The 21,705-nt window shown below is 39.4% G+C and overlaps 1 protein-coding gene across 1 annotated transcript in view; it reads left to right on the forward strand.

Annotated features, from left to right (window-relative positions):
* LOC126456431 (guanylate cyclase 32E-like) overlaps positions 1-21,705 on the forward strand; it is a 566,897-nt gene that overhangs the window by 290,463 nt on the left and 254,729 nt on the right. The window contains exon 12 of the mRNA XM_050092180.1: positions 9,562-9,673. Coding sequence (XP_049948137.1) covers positions 9,562-9,673 — 112 coding nt within the window. The remainder of the gene's footprint in view (positions 1-9,561; positions 9,674-21,705) is intronic.

The following is a 21,705-nucleotide window of genomic DNA, read 5'->3' on the forward strand; positions in this document are numbered from 1 at the left end:
AAGTAGTTCAGATTGAATGTTGATGTGATTGTGAAGTGGAAATTTGTAGGAACAACCACAGTAAGACCAGGCAGACCTCGTGAACTGACAGTGACCATTGGGCATTACAAAGAGTGGCGGTAAAAATTTGTGTGAAATCAGTGGAAGAAATCACTCATGAGTACCAGAGTGCTACCAGCAATCCAGATACTGCAGTGACTGTGTGTAGTAAGTTAAAAAGAATGGGCTAGAATGGTTGAGCAGCTCCTCAAAAGCCACACATTTCCGTAGCCAATGCTAAGTATCACTTGAGGTAGCCTAAAGAGTGACACCTATGGACAGTGGATGACTGGAAATTAGTGATTTGGAGTGATGAATTACATTATACTCTGTGGCAGCCCAATGAAAGGGTGTGGGTTTGCAAATGCCAAGAGAATGTTACTGGAATTATGTGTAGAACCAACAGTGAAATACAGAGGAGATGGTATTATGGTATTGGATTGTTTTTCGTGAGTAGGGCATAGTCCACTTATTGGACTTAATAAAATGCTACAATATTATGAAAAGGAAAGCTGCTACTCACCATATAGTGGAGATGCTGAGTCGCAGATAGGCACAACAGAAAGACTGTCATAGTATAAATTTTTGGCCAACAAGGCCTTTGTCGAAAATAGACGACACACACACATACATAAACACACGCTAATGCAACTCATTCACACATGACTGCAACCTCTGTCAGCTGAAGTCGTACTGCCAGTGTGGCATTGCGGCTTCAGCTGCCAGAGTCCGCAATCATGGATGTGTGTGTGTGTGTGTGTGTGTGTGTGTGTGTGTGTGTGTGTGTGTGTGTATGTGTGTGTGTGTGAGTGTGTGTTTGTGTGCATGCGTGTGTGTCTGCCTGTTGTCTGTTTTTAACAAAGGCCTTGTTGGCCGAAAGCTTATGTTGTGAAAGTCTTTTTGTTGTGCCTATCTGTGACTCAGCATCTCCGCTATATGGTGATTAGCAACTTTCCTTTTCATAATTTTGCTACATTTCATCCTGGATTTTCCATTGTTTAATAAAATGCTAAGTATGGAAGATACAAACATGTTTTACAGTGGTTTGTTCTGTACACAATAAAGGCCCAGTTCAGAGGTAATGATTGTCTGTATGGAGTGACAGTGTACTTGGTTGCGAGACAATGGTTTGTGAACAATAACATTCTTGAAATGGGCTGGCCTGTCTAGAGTCCTCACTTGAACCCAATGGAACTCTTTTGGGATGAGTTAGAAAATTGACTTCACTCCAGACTCTAGCATCCCACATCACCACCTTCTCTTGTTTTGCCTCTTGAGGCATAATGGGCTGTCATTCCTCCACAGATATTCAGGCAGCTCATTTAAAGTGTCTCCTGAGTTCAAGCCATCATAAAGGTTAAAGTGGACTCGCCCCATGTAAGTATCCCTTAAGAAATGCCCAGATACTTTTGATTAGGTAGTGCATGAAAAATATATGAATGAATAGAAGAACAAAACAAACTGTTCCAAAAATCTACATCCACAATCTGCAAACCACTGTGAGGTGCATGGCAGAGGGTACATCCCATTGTACCAGTTATCTGGGTTTCTTCCTGTTCCATTCACATACGGAGCACAGGAAGAATGATTGTTTGAATGCCTCTTTGCCTGCAATAATTATTCTAATCTTATCCTGACGATCCCTATGTGAGCAATACATAGAGGGTTGTAGTATATCTCTAGAGTACTCATTAAAAGTCGGTTCTTGAAACTTCATTAATAGACTTTCTCAGGATATTTCCAGAATAAGATTTTCACTCTGCAGCAGAGGCAAAGATCCAGAGTTTGAGTCTCAGTCTGGTATGTAGTTTTAATCTGCCAGGAAGTTTGTATCTCAGGATAGTCTACATCTGTCTTCTAGAGTGTGCCAGTTCAGATCCTTCAGTATCTCTGTGACACTCTCCCACAGATTAAACAAATCTGTGGCCATTCATGCTGCCATTCTCTGTATATGTTCAATATCCCCTGTAAGTCCTATGGGGCCCATACTCTTCAGCAATACTCTAGGATGGGTCACACAAATCTACCACCTGCTTTGCCTGGATGTCTGAACCTATAGGATAATTCCATTTCATATTCCTGCAAAGTGTTACACCCTGGTATTTATATAAATTGGCCAATTACAACAGTGACTCATTGATATTTTGTCATAGGATACTATACTTTTTGGTGAAATGCACGATTTTACATTTCTGAACATTTAGAGCAAGTTGCCAATCTCTGAAATCTTATCAAGATCTGATTTATGCAGCTTGTCTCAGATAGTACTTAATTATAGATAACTGCACCATCTGCAAAAAGACAGATTTTAATATTAATTTTGTCTGCAAGGTCATTAATATACAACACATAATGGAGACTGAAGTACCTGGAGTAAAAAGCAAGTTCAGAGTGAAGGTTCTGCAAGAGTTATTACCAGTGCCAGAAGTATGGAAGTGCTGAGATACAAATGTTGGTGCTATTGGGAAAGTAGTTGAAGAGATACTTGGAAAAACATTGGGTAAAGGAAGGAAGAAAGATGAAGGTTCAGTGGGCTCTCAGCATCAAGGTCATTAGAGACTGAGCATAAATTTGGACTGTTTCAAGGATGGGGAAAGAAATAGGCCATGCCCTTTCGAAGGAACAATCCCAATAGCAGCTAGTAGTGTATTACAGAAATCAATAAAAACCAAAATCTGGATGCCTGGCTGCAGATTTGAACTGTCAGCCTCCCAAATGGAAGTCCACTATGCTAATCACTGTGCCACCCTGCTCGGTTTGGTAAAAGAACCCCTGTATACAGAGAGACATGCTGGTGGAGCAATGAGGTACAATGGAGAAATAAGGCAGAAAGGTCTACATCTACATCCATACTCCACAAGCCACTTGACGGTGTGTGGCGGAGGGTACCTTGAGTACCTCTACTCCCTTCTATTTTTATTTATTTGTTTATTTATTTATTTATTCATCCATGGAACAATAAATATTGTATGGATGACGTCAGATTACAACACATGAGCACACATTTACATTTACAATTAAACGGTTTCTCATATTTTTAAACAGGTTTCTCATATTTTGTGTAGTTTTTATAACTAGTCATACACATATTTATAATTACATAATATTTTGGTGATAATGTCATACGTTGCTAATAATCTACATCTATGTTAAATATTCTTTTACAGTATAACAACTTCTACTTACTAAAAAGGTTTTAAGCTTTTGTCTGAAAGTGAGAGGCTCATTTATTTTTTTAATTTCTTGTGGTAATTTGTTGTACAGTTTTATCCCATTGTAAAATATACTTTTTTGCGTCTTTGCCTTGTTCTTTCTATCTAGATGGAGGTGGTTACAAGCTATTGTTTCATGGTCATGTATTAAGCTGTTTGTGTTGTACATGTTGAGATTTTTCTTAATGAACATTATGTTCTGAAAGATATACTCACAAGAAACAGTTAGAATTCCTAGCTTTCTAAATAATTCTAGACAGTTGGCCCTGTTGTTGCTATTTGTTATTATCCTTATGGCTCTTTTTTGTACTTTGAACACAGTTTGTATGTTACTGGCACTTGTTCCCCAAAACATGATCCCATAGCTGAGGACCAAGTGTAGATATCCGTAATTTGTTATTTTAAGACAGTTATTATTGCATACCGGTGCAAGGATTCTAAGAGCATAGCATGCTGTGGATAATTTCTTTGCCAAAATGTTGACATGGTTCGTCCATTTCATTTGGCTGTCTACATTCATCCCTAAGAATTTGGTACTTGTTACACATTCTAATTCATTATTATTAACTTTTATTCTAGTGGCATTGTGTTTTTTGTTCAATTGGAAGTTAATATAGTTAGTTTTCTTTACATTTAGGGTTACTTTATTTTTTAATGACCAATTATGGACATCATTGAGAGCCTCGTTTGCTCTTTCTGACAGTTGTGTTGGATTTTCACCTGTTATTACTATGTTGCTGTCATCAGCAAAAAGTATTTTTTCGCCATGTCTGATACTTTGTGGAAAGTCGTTAATGTATATAAGAAACAATATTGGGCCTAATACACTTCCATTTTCTGGGTCAGACAGGTGTTTTATAAGGGAATTGTTTGAAACTTGTGATATCTCAACTCGTTGAACTCTGTTTTCCAAGTTTGATTTGAACCACTTCTTTGTCACACCTCTTATTCCTATTTGCCCTAATTTATGAAGTAAGATTTTGTGGTCAACTGTATCAAAGGCCTTGGACAAGTCTAAAAAGATACCACTTACATTTTCTCCTTTGTCCAGTGCTTCTAAAATTACTTTAGTGAACTGTGCTATAGCATATTGTGTGCCTTTTCCGGGCCTAAAACCAAATTGGTCATTGAAAAGAAGATTATATTTATTCAGGTAATTTAGCAGTCTCTTTTTGACTAGTATTTCTATTATTTTAGAAATGATAGACAGTATAGAGATCGGCCTGTAGTTCTCTACATTTCCCACATCTCCGTTTTTAAGGATAGGTATAACTTTTGCTTGTTTTAGGTACTCTGGAAAGTATCCAGATTCGAAAGATTCATTAATTATGTCTGTTAATGGGCCCTTTATGGAGTCTATACAATCTTTAATTACGCAGACTGGGATTTCATCAAGTCCTACTGAAGTTTTATTTTTTAGTTGGTGTACTACTAGTGCCACTTCCCTTTCTGTAGTTGGCAAGAGCACCATTGAGTTTGTTGGCCGGTTCTGAGTAGGTAAATCATACGTGTCTGGAAATTTCTGCTGTAATTTTTTTGCAATACTACTGAAATATGAGTTTACAAAATCAGCTAATTTTTTAGGGTTACCTACTGGTACATCCTTGTTTTTAATATGTGAATTGAGGTCCTTTTTAGCAGAGTTAGATGTTTCCTGTTTGACGATGTTCCAGGCTGCTTTGCTCTTGTTTTCAGCTTCAAGTAATATTTTGTTGTTTGAAAGTTTTTTTGCGGCTAGCAACACCTTTCTGTAAATTTTCCTGTACTTTTTGTAGGATTGCAGAACTTCTGGGTTAGATTGATTTTTTTTTTTTTTGGAGTTGAGATATCTAAGAGTTTCTGAGGATTTTTTAATACCTGTAGTCACCCACTGATTTCTCTTTGAAGTTTTAATTTGATAAAGAGTTTTGGGAAACATCTCTTCAAATCTGAGTTTAAAAATTGACATGAACTTGATAAATTTCTGATTTGCGTTGGTTTCTGCATAGACTGCCCTCCAATCTTCATATTCTAGCTGGGATTTAAACTGATGCAGGGCTGATTTGGAAAACATTCTTTTGTATGTACAAAGTTTAGGAGGAGTTTCTACATGAATGTTAGTTTTTAAGATCTGGCAGAGGTGGTCTGCTAGGCCCAGGTTTTGGACAACAATATGACATTTTTTACTATCAATATCTGTAGCTACATGATCTATAGATGAGGAGGATTCTTTCGTTATTCTAGTTGGACAATTAACAAGGGAGGATATTCCATAACAGCTTAGAATATTCACATATATGTTGCTAGCCTTATCAGGCTTCATCATATTAACGTTTAAGTCACCACAGATAATTACATTTGCTTTTGGTCCAGAAACCTTGTCTAAGCTTTGATTCAGTTTTGAGAAGAATATATCAATGTCTCCACTAGGAGAGTGGTACACACAAAATATGACTAATTTTTTTGCTATGCCAGGTCCTATTATTTCAACAGCGGAAAGTTCGAAATGTTTGTCCTCACCTAGATCTAAAAGATCATATCTTACTTTAAATGACATACCTTTTTTTACATAGATACATGAACCTCCACCATTCATTGAGATTCTGCTATAGTAACATGCAAGGTCAAATGAGGCTAATGCAATGTGTTCAGTTTGCTTCCCTTTGCACCAGTGTTCAGTGATACACAAAATTTGGCTATCAAATTTTTCCAATTCTACTTCTAGCTGTTGTGTTTTGTTCTTTATGGCTTGAATGTTTTGGTGAAACACTGTTAGGCATTGGTTTTCACTTATCTTGGTGGCGCCTTTCCCTTTACACCTGATGCTAAAAAATCCTTCAGATGAGCTGGTGGCATGGTTATTCTTCTGTTGATGACAGTGGAGGTGAGTCTGTTGCCGGTTTGACTTGGAAGTTGGTGTATCTGAAGGTATCTACCTTATGTTAGTCTTGTAACTGAGGCCGGGTACCAAAAATCCTGCAGAGTTGAAAGTTTCCTGGTTCTTGTGCTTCTTCTGTTTGCTTCTGTTACTGCTGATGATGGTGAAGCTGGTGAAAAGTCTTTCACTGTTGAAGACTGAGGAGGTCTTTGGCTGTTGGCACATCAGGCGTTTTTTTTCTTGTTAATGATGCAGGTGCGTAGTATGTAGCTGCTTCTGCTGAAGCTGCTTTGGAAACTTCTGTCCTAGTTGAATCATTTATCTCAGCTGTTTTTGACGAAAGTGGAGATTCTAGTGCTGGACCTGTTGTCAGTGATTCAGTTTCATTTTCTTGTTGGAAATTTTCAGTTGCTGTGTTTGGTGGTGGAAGTGGTATGACGATAGTTACAGATCACATTTCCACAGTCACAGGTCATGTTTTTTTCCTCTACGACATTTAAACATTGACAATGGATCCATTTCTGTGACCACGAACATAATTTAGCACCATATTTCACCTTCTTACTGCATTTTACACACACAGGATTTAAAAACTCGTAATTTTCCGCGGATCGGTTTATTAGTACGTCTACACGCGCCGCCATCTTACAACCCATGTAGTCTTCCAGTCTTGTATTGTTCGTGGAAAGAAGGCTTGTCGGTATGCCTCTGTGTGGGCTCTAATCTTTCTGATTTTATCCTCATGGTCTCTTTGTGAGATATACGTAGGAGGGAGCAATATACTGCTTAACTCCTCGGTGAAGGTATGTTCTTGAAACTTCAACAAAAGCCCGTACTGAGCTACTGAGCGTCTCTCCTGCAGAGTCTTCCACTGGAGTTTATCTATCATCTCCGTAATGCTTTCGCGATTACTAAATGATCCTGTAATGTAGCGCGCTGCTCTCCGTTGGATCTTCTCTATCTCTTCTATCAATCCTATCTGGTACGGATCCCACACTGCTGAGCAGTATTCAAGCAGTGGGTGAACAAGCGTACTGTAACCTACTTCCTTTGTTTCCAGACTGCATTTCCTTAGGATTCTTCCAGTGAATCTGTCTGACATCTGCTTTACCGCCGATTAACTTTATATGATCATTCCATTTTAAATCACTCCTAATGTGTACTCCCAGATAACTTATGGAATTAACTGCTTCCAGTTGCTGACCTGCTATATTGTAGCCAAAAAGCTCAGGAAAGTTAGAGATAGTTACAGATAGGCAAATAAAACTGCTAAAAGGGGTGAGTCAAAAGCAAAGGTAACTCCATGGAATAGGTTTTCTGGGGTACTAGAGACAAAGAAAGTGGGTGCCTAGATTTTTAGGATAGACAGAGCACAAGACATGACAATAGAAGATTTCACACATATCAGACAAACAAAGAATGAGGAGGCAACGATACTCCAAGAGAACAGCAGTAGTAAGAAAAGATGGGAGAAATTCTTTGAACATCTGCTCAATGAGGAATATCCACGGTCAGTCTCTGATAATGGTGTTGCCTTCCAGACATGATTGTAGACAGAGCACAAGACAAGACAATAGAAGATTTCACACATATCAGACAAACAAAGAATGAGGAGGCAATGATACTCCAAGAGAACAGCAGTAGTAAGAAAAGATGGGAGAAATTCTTTGAACATCTGCTCAATGAGGAAAATCCATGGTCAGTCTCTGATAATGCCTTCCAGAACATGATCGTAGGTATAACCAGAGAAGAACCTTAGCAGATTTTAAAAACATGAAAAGTGGAAAAGTCCCGGGTCCTGATGAAATCTCTGTTGTAGTTTGAGTGTCTAAGTGAAGAAGGGTTGGACATACTGTGGGATTTTAAGCAACAGATCTTTCAGGAAGAAAGAATTCCAGATGACTGGAGAGGCACCTGCATGTGTCAGATGCTAAGGGCAGCAATTGATGACAGTGATCACCATTGACTGTTGTAAATTGTTATGTCAGGTACGTAGGACTCAGTGCTGCATATCTCTTGCCAATTAAATGCTGGATGACAACACCTGGAAGTAGCCACACCATCCAGGACCACCTCTTCACTTTGTTGTACAGAAGCCACTGTCACATGTGTATGCCTGGTCATCAGGTGATCCAGAGATAAGCACAGTATACAATATATGCCATTGTTTCTCATTAGCAAACTGTACAGGAACTTGTAGTCTTATCATGTGCATCTTTCTGTTCATCTCATAATGTAAATGTGCAATTTGCTCCAACCAATTCTTTGAGGTACACTCCACAAACATGAGAGTGTTTGTGTGGCTCCTCCAGGCCACCTGACCTCCTTTTGTGGCACACATATTACACCAATGAGTGAGGTATGTGCATGTAGGTCATAACTCCCATCAATCTCCCTGTCCTATGGATGAGGATATAGTGCCCATAGGTTAGGATGGCTCCCCAGTGTTTTTAAAGAGTAACAGTGGAAGGAGAAAATCATACATGATTACAAGTCAAATACACTTCACACTCTGATTCATCATTTTATGTCTCACTTGTACATTCCACAATCTCCCATGAATATTTATAAAATAAGGGAAACCCAACCACTCACCTATAGTGAAATGGTGCATGAGGCACAGAAACAAATAACAGAAAACAGCATCACAGTAGCTTTTTTGCTCTTGCTGGCTTTGTAGCAAAAGTACACATTCACACATCGAACCACAAGTACATCCAAATGCACACTCTTGTGGCCTTGGCAAGACTTATGGGAGAGTGGTTACCTTTCCCTTATTTTAACTATTACTTCATTCAGGAATTGCCTCATGCATATTTCTTTGCTCTATGTTATGTAAAACTTCCAGTATAGCAGTGTTATATCCACAAGACTTAATATTCACTGCCATTGTCTGTATTGTGTACCTATTACTTTTATCCCTTCCATGGCTGTTATGATAACTGGTAAGTTGGGGTTGTTTGCATATGTGTATATTGTATGTAAGTTGCTCATATTTTGGAGGTCTTGAATTCAAATCACTATCCAGTCATTCTGAAATAAGTTTTCACAGTTTCCCTATATCACTTCAGGTAAATATCATGATTATTTCTTGATAGTAGCTGCACCCAGTTCCCTGCTCCAGCTGAGCAAAATTAAGCATATTCATCATGTCTAATGAATTTAGTGCTAATGGAACACACAATAATGACCTATTTTCTGTGTTTGTAGTGTAAACATGAAAATTGTTTCTGTTGCATTTTCAATATCTTGAACAAAAATAAGTCAAGTTTAAAAGGGAAATAATTTTATAATGTCAGTACTGAAATAGTATCAATTTTGTTTCATGGTGTAATATGTGTTAGTGTAATTAAGGTTACTAATGTGTTTGTAAAAATAATTACTGTAATATATAGTTATATGTACAGTCCGATATTACTAACTCTTGAATACTATGAAAACTTATTGTTGCAGGCACTACAGATATGAACACAAGCTTGCATGCTTGCTGTGGAAGATAGACATGAAAGATGTCACTATAATACCCACGGAGTCTGCAGAATCATCAGGTGGAAACAGAAGTATGGTGTGTCATAATGTTATACATTCCCTGATCAGGTGTTCATTAAATTTAAACCAGTTACTAAATTACATAAACTAACCTATGGCTCCCTGCTTGAGAACACTGTCTCATGTTTAATATATACTGTTTATCTCTATGAAAATACTAGAAACACTATGTGATCAAAAGCATCTGGACACCTTGCTGAAAGTGACTTACAAGTTCACAGCATCCTCCATCAGTAATGCTGGAATTCAATATGGTGTTGGCCCACCTTTAGCCTCGATGTGGCTTCCACTCTTGCAGGCATATGTCCAATCAGGTGCTGGAAGGTTTCTTGGAGAATGGCAGTCCATTCTTCACGGAGTGCTGCACTGAGGAGAGGTATCGATGTCGGTCGATAATGCCTGGCATGAAGTAGGCATTCCAAAACACCCCAGAGGTGTTCTATAGGATTTAGGTCAGGACTCTGTGCAGGCCAGTCCAGTGTTATTGTCATGTAACCACTCTGCCACTGGCCGTGCATTATGAACAGGTGCTCAGTTGTGTTGAAAGATGCAGTCGCCATCCCCAAATTGCTCTTCAGTAGTCGGAAGCAAGAAGGTGCTTAAAACATCAATGTAGGCCTGGGCTGTGATAGTGCCATGCAAAACGACAATGGGTGCAAGCCCCCTCCTTGAAAAACATGACCACATCATAACACCACCGAATTCTATTGTTGGCACTACACATGCTGGCACATGATATTCACCGGGCATTCACCAAACCCATACCCTGCCATTGGACTGCCTCATTGTGTACCTTGATTCATCACTCCACACAATGTTTTTCCATTGTTCAATTGTCCAATGTTTACGCTCCTTACACCAAGCAAGGTGCTGTTTGGCATTTACCAGCATGATGTGTGACTTATGAGCAGCCACTCAACCATGAAATCCAAATTTTCTCACCTCCCGCCTAGTACTTGCAGTTGCAGATTGGGATTCCTGTGTGGTGGTCGGGATTAGATGTCTGCCTATTACACATTATGACCCTCTTCAACTGTCGGCGGTCTGTCAGTCAACAGACGGGGTCAGCCAGTATGCTTTTGTTCTGTATGTGTCCCTTCATGTTTCCACTTCATTATCACATTCCAAAACATTACTTTGGAAAACTGTAATATTTTGTGCTTTTGAGCATATTCTAATACATGTGACAACATTATTGTATTGTTCACTTGAAATTAGTAAGAGAATATCATAAGTTATCTATCATTGATGTTAAAGTAAAACAGAATCTAGAGGACAGCGTTGTGACCCCAAAGGTATCTGGAACAGAATAGAACAGACCTATTCAAGTAAGTATTAGTTAGAGAAGTCCGCCCCTGGTAGCTGAGTGGTCAGCGCGACAGACTGTCAATCCTAAGGACCCGTGTTCGATTCCCGGCTGGGTCGGAGATTTTCTCCACTCAGAGAGTGGGTTTTGTGTTGTCCTAATCATCATCATTTCATCTCCATCGACGCACAGGTCGCCGAAGTGGCGTCAAATCGAAAGACTTGCACCAGGTGGGCGGTCTGTCCGATGGGAGGCCCTCGTCACACGCATCGTACATAGTAAGAGAAGCTTTGTTTCCTAATTAGCAAAGATAATGAAATGGGAAATGAAATTTAAACTAAAAAATTGATAAGAAAATAGCGATGGATAACCATTGAAAACTTGTAACAGTGCACTAAATAGCAGAGGGTTAGAGTAGCCAATAAGCACTTTAACAAGAATTGAAACTTTGTTAGCTTCCGGAGCAATCCATTTTTGAGCTACAGCATGCATCCCCCCCCCCCCCCCCCCTCCTTACACACACACACACACACACACACACACACACACAAACAAACACACACACACACACACACACACACACACACACCTGTGCAGTTACATTGTGCTAACTAGATTCACAATCTTGGAACTGCATATTTACTGGGTGAGGAGTTGTGTCAGGTGGAGTGAAAAGAGAAGCAGGAGGAAGAGTTACAGAAGGGTGGCTGATGGCTTAGAGGAAGGCCTCACCTACACAATATACAAATGTAGGACGGAGAGGCAGCAGGTGCATGCAATAGGAATGCAGCTGACAATAATGAGTTCATGCAGTGCATGATGATAGTGAAAATGCCATACAGGAGTGAATTGGGTGATTATGACAGAACAGAAGAAGAGGAGATTATGGGAAGAAGAGTTTATGCACAGGATAAATGAAGTTAGGGTTTTGAGACAGGGTGGCGGTGGGTGTGAAAAATGAGGTCCAGAGGTTTATATGCGCAAAGGAAGTGTTTCAAGGACTACTTCCATCTATATAATTTAGAGAAGATTGAAATAGAGCATGTTGCAGCACTGTATACTGCCACCGGGTGTTCAACTCTGCTCTTGGCCACAGTTTGAAAGTGGCCATTCACTTGGCTGAGCAACCGGTTGACAGTCATATCCACATTCAATAAAGTGTACAAATTGCAACAAAGCTGGTAATTACATGACTTATTTTCACAGGAGGCCCTGACTGTGATGAGATAAGATAAAATTGTGAAGGGACCTGAGTAGGATGTACTGGGTGGCTGTATTGGACAAATCTTGCTTTGAGGTCTCCCACAAGGATATAACTTGTGTGACAATGGGTAGGAGTGGGTGTGGCATAAGGATGGATCAAAATATTGGTTAGATTGGATGGACTGTGGAATGCCACATTAAGAGGGATGGGAAGGATACTGGGTACAGTATTCCTCATTCCAGGGTATGATGCTAAACTGTCAAAGGCCTTATAAATGATATGGTTCATTTGTTCCCTTTGGGGATAGTACTGGGTGATGAGAGGAGTAGTCCTTTGTAGCTGGGTCATTCCATGCTAAGTGGTCCCACATGATCATCATGGATTTTGATGAAATTTTGTATGTGCAGTCACACATGTTCCCAATGAACATCCTAAGTTTCATGGTTATTAATTCAATATGCCAGAGATGCAGTAATTTGTTTCACCTCATAGTGCACCTATTAACGTGCACCCATGAGTTTTCAGTAACTTTGTAACATAATATCTCCAGTAATATTTTCTTGAAAGAAACAAAACTAGCCCAACTTGCACAACTTTTTGCATTCTCTTAATCAAAGTAATAATAAAAAAAAGTTTTCTTGAGTGATTTTCATATGGATAATTGGAAGTAATGTTGGCCGAAAGAATAGATGCTTAGAAAAAATGTGAAGTTAGCTTTTCATATTGGTGGAAGTAATTGTGGGATGTACCTGAAAATTTTGCATGTACTAACTTACCAACACAAAGTCTCAGAATATAAAATTGCATCCTCCTAATGCTTTCCAGTAACTTAGTTTAAAAATTGAGGACTAAGTTGACGACATTTTTAGAAAAGAAATAGCTCTTTTTGGCCCACTCTTGCAAAAAAGAATCTTCTGCAAACTTTTTTAAACCATTTTTATTAGAAAGACCATGTCCTAAACCACATAAAAACTATATTTACTTTTGCACTGTGCGCATACAATGCACTAAAAAACAGTGATGGGGTGAAGCAAAGTCAGCCGAAAAAATAGACATATGAAAAAATTTGCAGTTAAGCATTTTATGAAATTCACCATTTCATATCTCTGGAAGTAATTATGAGATATACCTGGAACTTTGCACATGTAAACTTACCAACAGAAGGTCAGAATATAAAATTTCATTCTCCTGATGCTTTCCTATAGTTTACAAATTATCACACTTTTACAAAAAAAAAAGTGCTCACTGCAAACTCTTTAAAACCCATTTTCCATTGTGACCAAATAAGCCCTCCAAAACACAATGACAAGCTGGAAGCTGGAGGTGCATTGAAAATGAGCCCTGGTACTGATATTAAATCTGGCATCTTTCATTATGTTCTACAATTGATTAGTACACTTCGGGGAAGGCAGTATCAAAAGTCTTGATGACTGGTAAGTGAGATAAAGTCCAAATAACTTGAAAAACTTCAAAAAATGGGTGTATTTTGTCACAACTCATTGTGTCTGTTTTGCTGCTATAACTACAGAATAAAACTAGTTACAACCTTTATTATTTAACTGTGCATTACAAAAGCAGCAGAGATCATGGCAGTAAAGTAGTTGCATAACAACTGCAGCACTACTGTCACATTGTGTAAATTTTGGTGAAGTTCACAGTTGTCTCCATGACATTTTTTGATATGGATTCATGTTTTAGAGCATTATTAGTGTGTATTTTTATTCTGTAATGCTACTGATGTGCTACTTTAATTCTGGTTAAAGTTATAGCTAGTTTGTTGTTAATGTGGAATATTAGCATGCACATGAAAAATTGTGTAAATGTATTGGTATGGTCCATGGTGGCTTAACCACTGCTGGTTCCTTTTGAGATTAGAAGACCAACATCCCCATAACCATAGGGGCCATGCTCAGTAGCTGTACAACAGGAGCCACTGGTGAGTTTCTGTACCACAGATTCCTAAAAGTCTGATTTTTTTTTTTATTTTTTATTTTTTTTATTTTTTACACAGGATCCCAAGCCAATACATTTGTATAAGTGTCAGAGGCCATAGCTAGAGGAGGTCTCTTTTAGGATTCTTAAATTGTGTTTACTTCAAGCTACTTGAATTTTAAAAACAGTGCTCATTAGTTTGCTGTAGAATATAGTGAGCAAAACTACACTGCTGGTCACGACAGTCACTGATGGGATTGTTTGAAAAGAAATTTTAATAACACAGAACTCAAAAAATTACTTTTTTAAACTGTGATTACCTCAGATTATTATAGCCACAAAAGAGAAAACTATTCAGTATTTCATTTCATTTTTTACAAAAAGAATGTTGTGCTGATTCTGTAGAGATGTCCAAAAAAACAAAAAAGCTTACTTACTCGCAGTTTTTCTGACTTAAGCTCATTTCATAGGCATCAGGACTTTTGATATCATCTTCCACAGAAAGTACGAAATAGTTGTAGGACATAATAAAAAATGGCAGATTTAACTTGAGTTCCAGTGGAATATGGGCCCATTTTCAATGGACCTCCACCATATCATTAGTTTTTAGGGCTTTATAGGCTTGCATTGCAAAACCATATACAGGGTGTTACAAAAAGGTACGGCCAAACTTTCAGGAAACATTCCTCACACACAAAGAAAGAAAATATGTTATGTGGACATGTGTCCGGAAACGCTTACTTTCCATGTTAGAGCTCATTTTATTACTTCTCTTCAAATCACACTAATCATGGAATGGAAACACTCAGCAACAGAACGTACCAGCGTGACTTCATACACTTTGTTACAGGAAATGTTCAAAATGTCCTCCGTTAGCGAGGATACATGCATCCACCCTCCATCGCATGGAATCCCTGATGTGCTGATGGAGCCCTGGAGAATGGCGTATTGTATCACAGCCGTCCACAATACGAGCGCGAAGAGTCTCTACATTTGGTACTGGGGTTGCGTAGACAAGAGCTTTCAAATACCCCCATAAATGAAAGTCAAGAGGGTTGAGGTCAGGAGAGCATGGAGGCCATGGAATTGGTCCGCCTCTACCAATCCATCGGTCACCGAATCTGTCGTTGAGAAGCGTACAAACACTTCAACTGAAATGTGCAGGAGCTCCATCGTGCATGAACCACATGTTGTGTCGTACTTGTAAAGGCAAATGTTCTAGCAACACAGGTAGAGTATCCCGTATGAAATCGTGATAACGTGCTCCATAGAGCGTAGGTGGATGAAACTAAAATGAGCTCTAACATGGAAATTAAGCATTTCCGGACACATGTCCGCATAACATCTTTCCTTTTTATTACTTCTCTTCAAATCACACTAATCATGGAATGGAAACACTCAGCAACAGAACGTACCAGCATGACTTCAAACACTTTGTTACAGGAAATGTTCAAAATGTCCTCCGTTAGCGAGGATACATGCACCCACCCTCCATCGCATGGAATCCCTGATGCGCTGATGGAGCCCTGGAGAATGGCATATTGTATCACAGCCGTCCACAATATGAGCACGAAGAGTCTCTACATTTGGTACTGGGGTTGCGTAGACAAGAGCTTTCAAATACCCCCATAAATGAAAGTCAAGAGGGTTGAGGTCAGGAGAGCATGGAGGCCATGGAATTGGTCCGCCTCTACCAATCCATCGGTCACCGAATCTGTTGTTGAGAAGCGTACAAACACTTCAACTGAAATGTGCAGGAGCTCCATCGTGCATGAACCACATGTTGTGTCGTACTTGTAAAGGCAAATGTTCTAGCAACACAGGTAGAGTATCCCGTATGAAATCGTGATAATGTGCTCCATAGAGTGTAGGTGGACGAAACTAAAATGAGCTCTAACATGGAAATAAAGCGTTTCCGGACACATGTCCGCATAACATCTTTCCTTTATTTGTGTGTGAGGAATGTTTCCTGAAAGTTTGGCCGTACCTTTTTGTAACACCCTGTATATTTTTAAGCAGTTTAAAACATGGTCTTTATAATGAAAACAGTTTAAAAGAGTTGGCAGAAGTGGACCAAATAATAGCCTTTTTAGGTGTTTTTAGAAAAATTGTCACTTTTCCCTTCAGTTTGTAAACTATTGGAAAGCAATACGAGAATAAAATTTTATATTCTAAGATTTTTTATTGGTAAGTTAGCACATGGGAAGTTTTAGGTACATCCCACAATTACTTCTGGATATATAAAAAGCTGATGTCTGTTTTTTGGCCAGCTTTGCTTCAAATTATCCAAATCCAAAAACATCAGAAATTTTTTATTATTATTTTGATTGAGAGGGCACAAAATGTTGTACAAGGTGACCTAGTTTTGTTTCTTTCAAAGAAATATTGCCAGAGATATTACGTCCAAGTTGCTGAAACCTCACAGGTGCACTGTTGATAGCTGCACTGTGGGGTAAAACAAATGACTATACCTATGGAAGAATCAAACTATGGAAAATCCAGGATGGAATGTAACAATATTAAAAAATGGTTCAAATGACTCTGAGCACTATGGACCTTAACATCTGAGGTCATCAGTCCTCTAGAACTTAGAACTACTTAAACCTAACTAACCTAAGGACATCACACACATCCATACCCGAGGCAGGATTCGAACCTGCGACCGTAATGGTCGCGCGGTTCCAGACTGAAGCACCTAGAACCACTCAGCCACTCTGGCCGGCTAACAATATTAGAGAAGGTAAGCTGGCACTCACCATATAGTGGAGATGCTGAGTCTCAATAGGCACAACAAAAAGATTCACACAATTATAGCTTTTGGCCATTAAGGAGTTTGTCAGCAACAGGCACACATACACACATGCGCGCATACACACACTCATGCAAACACAACTTGCACATGTACCTGCAGTCTCAGAATTTTTTAAAAATATTATTTTGATTAAGAGGGCACAAAATGTTGTACAAGGTGGCCATTAAGGCTCTTGTCAGCAATAGACACACACGCACACAGACACTCATGCAAATGCAACTTTCACATATGTCTGCAGTCTGAGACAACTTGTCGGAGACTGCAGACATGTTTGCAAGTTGAATTTGCCTGAGTGTGTGTGTGCATGTCTGTATGTGTGTCTATTGCTGACAAAGGCCTTAATGGCCGAAAGCTATAATTGTGTGAATCTTTTTGTTGTGCCTATCGCGACTCAGCGTCTCCGCTATATGGTGAGTGGCAACTTTCCATCTCTAATATTGTTATATACCTATGGAAGTATTGAATTAATCAGCATCCAACTTTTCCAATGTTCATTGGGAACATGTGCAAATGTTCACACAATATTTCATCAAAATCCATGATGGTCTTGTGGGAACTATTTAGACCACTTAGTATGGAATGGCCCAGCTGGTTCTTGGAGGTGGTGGGAGGATTAGAGGCAGGTGAGGGAATGGCACAACAAATATGTCTGCATTTTAGTGATGGGGGATAGTGTCAGTCTATGATCTTTAGTCTTAGTGAGATCCTCAGCATATGGGAGTTCTCATCACCGCAAATTCACCCTCCATGGTGGCCAGATTATATGGGAGTGTGGAAGGGATGATAGCTGTCAAACTGCAGGTATTGTTGATGGTTACTGGACTTGATATGGACAGATATGTAAATGGAACCATCACAGTGGTGGAGGTCAATGTCGAGGAAGATGACATGTTGTGCCAATGCGAAGGTGTTGAAGTTGTGGAGGAATGAGGGTAAGCTGTCTAAATCTCGGGTCAAAATCTTGAAGAGATGGTCCGTAAATAGGTTGGCTTGGGAGGGTACCATTGGGTGCCCATGACTGTATGCTGGTTGTTTCTATGTTTTCTCCTCAGAGGAGAAACAGTTATGTTTGAGAATATAATTAGCCATGAAATGGTGGGTTTGGAATTGGAAGAAGATTGTGAAAGAGAATGTTCAATAGCTACATGGGCATCGGAAGTATTAGTTGACAGGCCAGTGGCATCAACAGTATTGAATAGGGATCAAGGCGGTAATGGGATGGAGATTTGTGAGAGTCAGTGAAGAAAGTGGTTTGCATCTTTAGTATGGGAAATTAGGCTACAGACAGTTGTTTGGAGGTGCTGCTCAACAAGAGTGGAGATTCTTTCAACAGGTACATAGTAACCAACTAGTACAGGGTATCCAGGATTGTTGGGTTTATGGGTTTTGAAAAGCCATGTACAAGGCTAACCCTAGAATCCCCTTCCCCCCCACCCCACCCCCCAAAAAAAAGTCTAACTGTAAAATGTCCCTCTCTTTCGACAATGATCTCCAAATTTTCAGATTCTGCCAATCCCTGTCTCTTGCTAAGTTCATACATAGAAACAAGTCTCCATGATACAGGTGTTACTGAATCACCTCCACTCAGTGCAGTTTTACAATACAAACTACATACATCATTCAATAAATTTTTTCTGGGTTTGTGATCACATTGTCAATCTGTATAGAACTACCGACGTTTCGGTCCCTGTTGCAAGCAAGCTTCTTCAGGGTGTTTTTGTTTACTGCTGAACTTTGTTTTTTATATACCTGCAGACATGGCTGTTGTCTAATTCTGATAGGCTGTTTAGGATGAAGGGGAGGTATGTTAGAAGTCTTTATTGGTGTTTTTATTATTTCTTTTCATTGATGGAAACCTGACATTTTGATTGGTGTTTGAAACCTGACATTTTGATTGGTGTTTGCATTACTGCTTGTCATTGGAGGAAATCAGCAAATGGAAAACCAGGCAGCAGCTGTGACATAGCATTGTTCTCCTGCTTTCTAGCCCTGGCTGAGGTGCGCCAATACTCTATGGATCTGTGGCTGCTGCGGTCTCCTATGCACCTGTATTTATTGCTTCACGTGAGCTATTGTCCTGTAGCACTGTTATTGCTGGCAGCCAAGACGTCGGAAGTCAGTACCTGTCTTCTCTGTTCATGTTGCCCGGTTGCTTGGCTATTTCTATTGCCTCTCTAATCTTCCTCCTGAAAGTAAGAGGCTGTTTTGCCAGTATGCGTGCTTGACCAAAATCAATATGTTTACCGCACTCATCCTGGAGTTCTGCCACCACTGACTTGGTGTCCTGTCTTAATCGGATATATTTTTCGTGTTCAGATATCTGTGTGCTAATTGGTTGCCCCGTCTCGCCTACATACACTAATCCACATTTGCACTTGATTTCTAAAACTCCAACAACATGTAGTTTGTGAACTGTATCTTTTATTGTGCAAAGAATATCTTTTATTCTGTTGCTGCTTCAGAAAATCGGCTTGATGCCTGCTTGGTGGAGAATTTTGCCCGTCTGTTCAGTGACACCTTGAACATATGGTAAGAGCGATGTTTTGTGCTTCCTTTTGCTCTCCTCTGATGCCTTCATTCTTTGTCACCATAGTTTTGTCTATTTCTTTCATTCCATAAACATTGTCTCAAAAATGAATTTAAGGTTTTGTAGTTCACCCTTTAGCTGTTCCTTATCGCTGATCCTGGGAGCCCTCTTGGTTAAAGTGTACAGGGCGGATTTCTTCTGCGTAGGGTTATGATGGGAGGAGGCAGGCAGGTACCTGTCAGTACTGGTTGGCTTCTTATATACTCTATGGCCTTGTTTACCATCAGGCTTTCTGTAAACTTCCTCATCGAGGAAGGGCAGCACCCCATTCTTTTCTATCTCCATATTGAATTGGATTCTGCTGTGCTGCTGGTTGAGGTGTTGGTGGAAATTTCATAGACCTTCCCTCCATGTGGTCTGATAACAAAAGTATCATCAACATATCAGAGCCAACATTCTGAGCATAATGGTGAGGACTGGAGTGCTGTTTCTTCAAATGCTTCCATAAAGATGTCTCCTGCATAGGTGAGAGAGGAGAGCCCATAGCTATGCCATCTGTCTGTTCATAAAATTCCCCTTTCCACCTGAAATAGGTGGTCGTTAAACAGTGGCGCACTAAATCACAGATATCGAGTGCCATGCGTTCCTCTAAGATGTTCGTGTGTCTTGTACTGGTATATACAGTATATATGTTGAAAATGCGGTCACAAGCATAGAAAATTTTTATTGAATGTGTCAGTGGTTGTGGAAGCCTGCGTTTATATGCATACATCATATCCCCCAAATTGAAATCCTGCCCCTCAAACACCTGGTGTGGCAATTATGACAGGAAAATGGCTGATGAAAAATGTCGTGGAAATGGACTGGTGACGAAGAGATTAAGGGGTGACAAGAAGGATGCCATTTTAATAGAAATATGTGAGCCAACAAGTCAACAGATTGATGAGGAAGTAGAGGAATATTATGAAAAGACTGAAGAAATTATAGATAAAGAAAAATATCGTTTTTGAGAGTAGGTACAAAAGCTGCCTGAGGAATGCCAGTCATATCCTGAAGTAGACATAGATTTTGACCACAACTTGGTGGCAGTGGACTTGCAAATAACATTGAAGAGAGTGAGAAGAGGAAAACCAAGAGACATAGAAACACTAAAGGACAGAGGTACTGATGCTGAGTTGAAACACACATTTATGTCAAAATAGGATAAGAGTTTCCAGTGAGTAGAGTGGAAATGAGAAATGGAAGGGGATCAGACAAAACCTTAAGGAATCTGCAGAAGAAGTTATAGAGGTTAGGAAGTTTGAAAGAATAAGGAAAGAGTGGGTAACAAAGACAGTGTTATGTAAGATGGAAGGAAGAAGGAAATGGAAGACAATAGGAACTGAGGAAGGGGAAAGAATGTTAAGAAAGCTGAGTAATGAATTAAGGAGAGAAAGAGGAGAGGCAAGAAAGATGTCGATGAAGAAGAGATGTAAGGAAATATAGAAACTAGAAAATAAAGGAAAGTACGAAATGATGTATAGACTACCTGCTGACCAAGTCTTTGAAGCAAACAAAAGCAGGACAAGTATGGTACTGTAATAGAAAGAAGTGATAGTACTATAGTTCATAAAGTGGAGAAGGTGTTGGAATGGAAAGACTGTAGAATTCCTGTATGAGTCTGATCAAAAACTAAACAATATTGAATTAGAAGAGATGAGAGTTATAGAAGAGGACAAAGGATGCTGCATCTTGGAAGGAGAAGTAAAAAAGGCTTTAAGAGAGATAAAGAATCATGAAGCAAGTGAAGGATTATCAGCAGATTTGTTTAAGACCCTTGGGAGTAGTGGTGTGAGAGTTAACTTATCTACGTAATAGGATGTATGAAAGAGGTGAACAGTCAGATGACTTCTTGCTACAGTAATGATACTGATTGAGAAGAAAAACAGTGCCAATAAAAGTGAGGCTTTTAGTACCAAAAGTTTGATTTCTCATGCAGCGAAAGTTCTGCTAAGAGTGATAAATAGAAGTCTTCATGGAAAAATGGGAAAGAGCATTGCAGAGGAATATTATGAATTTAGAAGAGGGTAAAAGTACAAGAGCTGCAACTGGACTGCTGAGAATTAGATGTAAAAGATACACTGCAAGAGCAAGAGAAGTTTATGCTGTTGTCATTGATTTGGAGAAATCCCTTGAGAGGATACAGTGGAATAAATTACTGGACATTCTAGAAAATAATGGTGTTGACTAGAGATATAAAAGGCTGATTAAGAACCTACACCTACAAC

This window comes from Schistocerca serialis, chromosome 2 (genome assembly GCF_023864345.2).
Source record: "Schistocerca serialis cubense isolate TAMUIC-IGC-003099 chromosome 2, iqSchSeri2.2, whole genome shotgun sequence".
NCBI lineage: Eukaryota > Metazoa > Arthropoda > Insecta > Orthoptera > Acrididae > Schistocerca > Schistocerca serialis.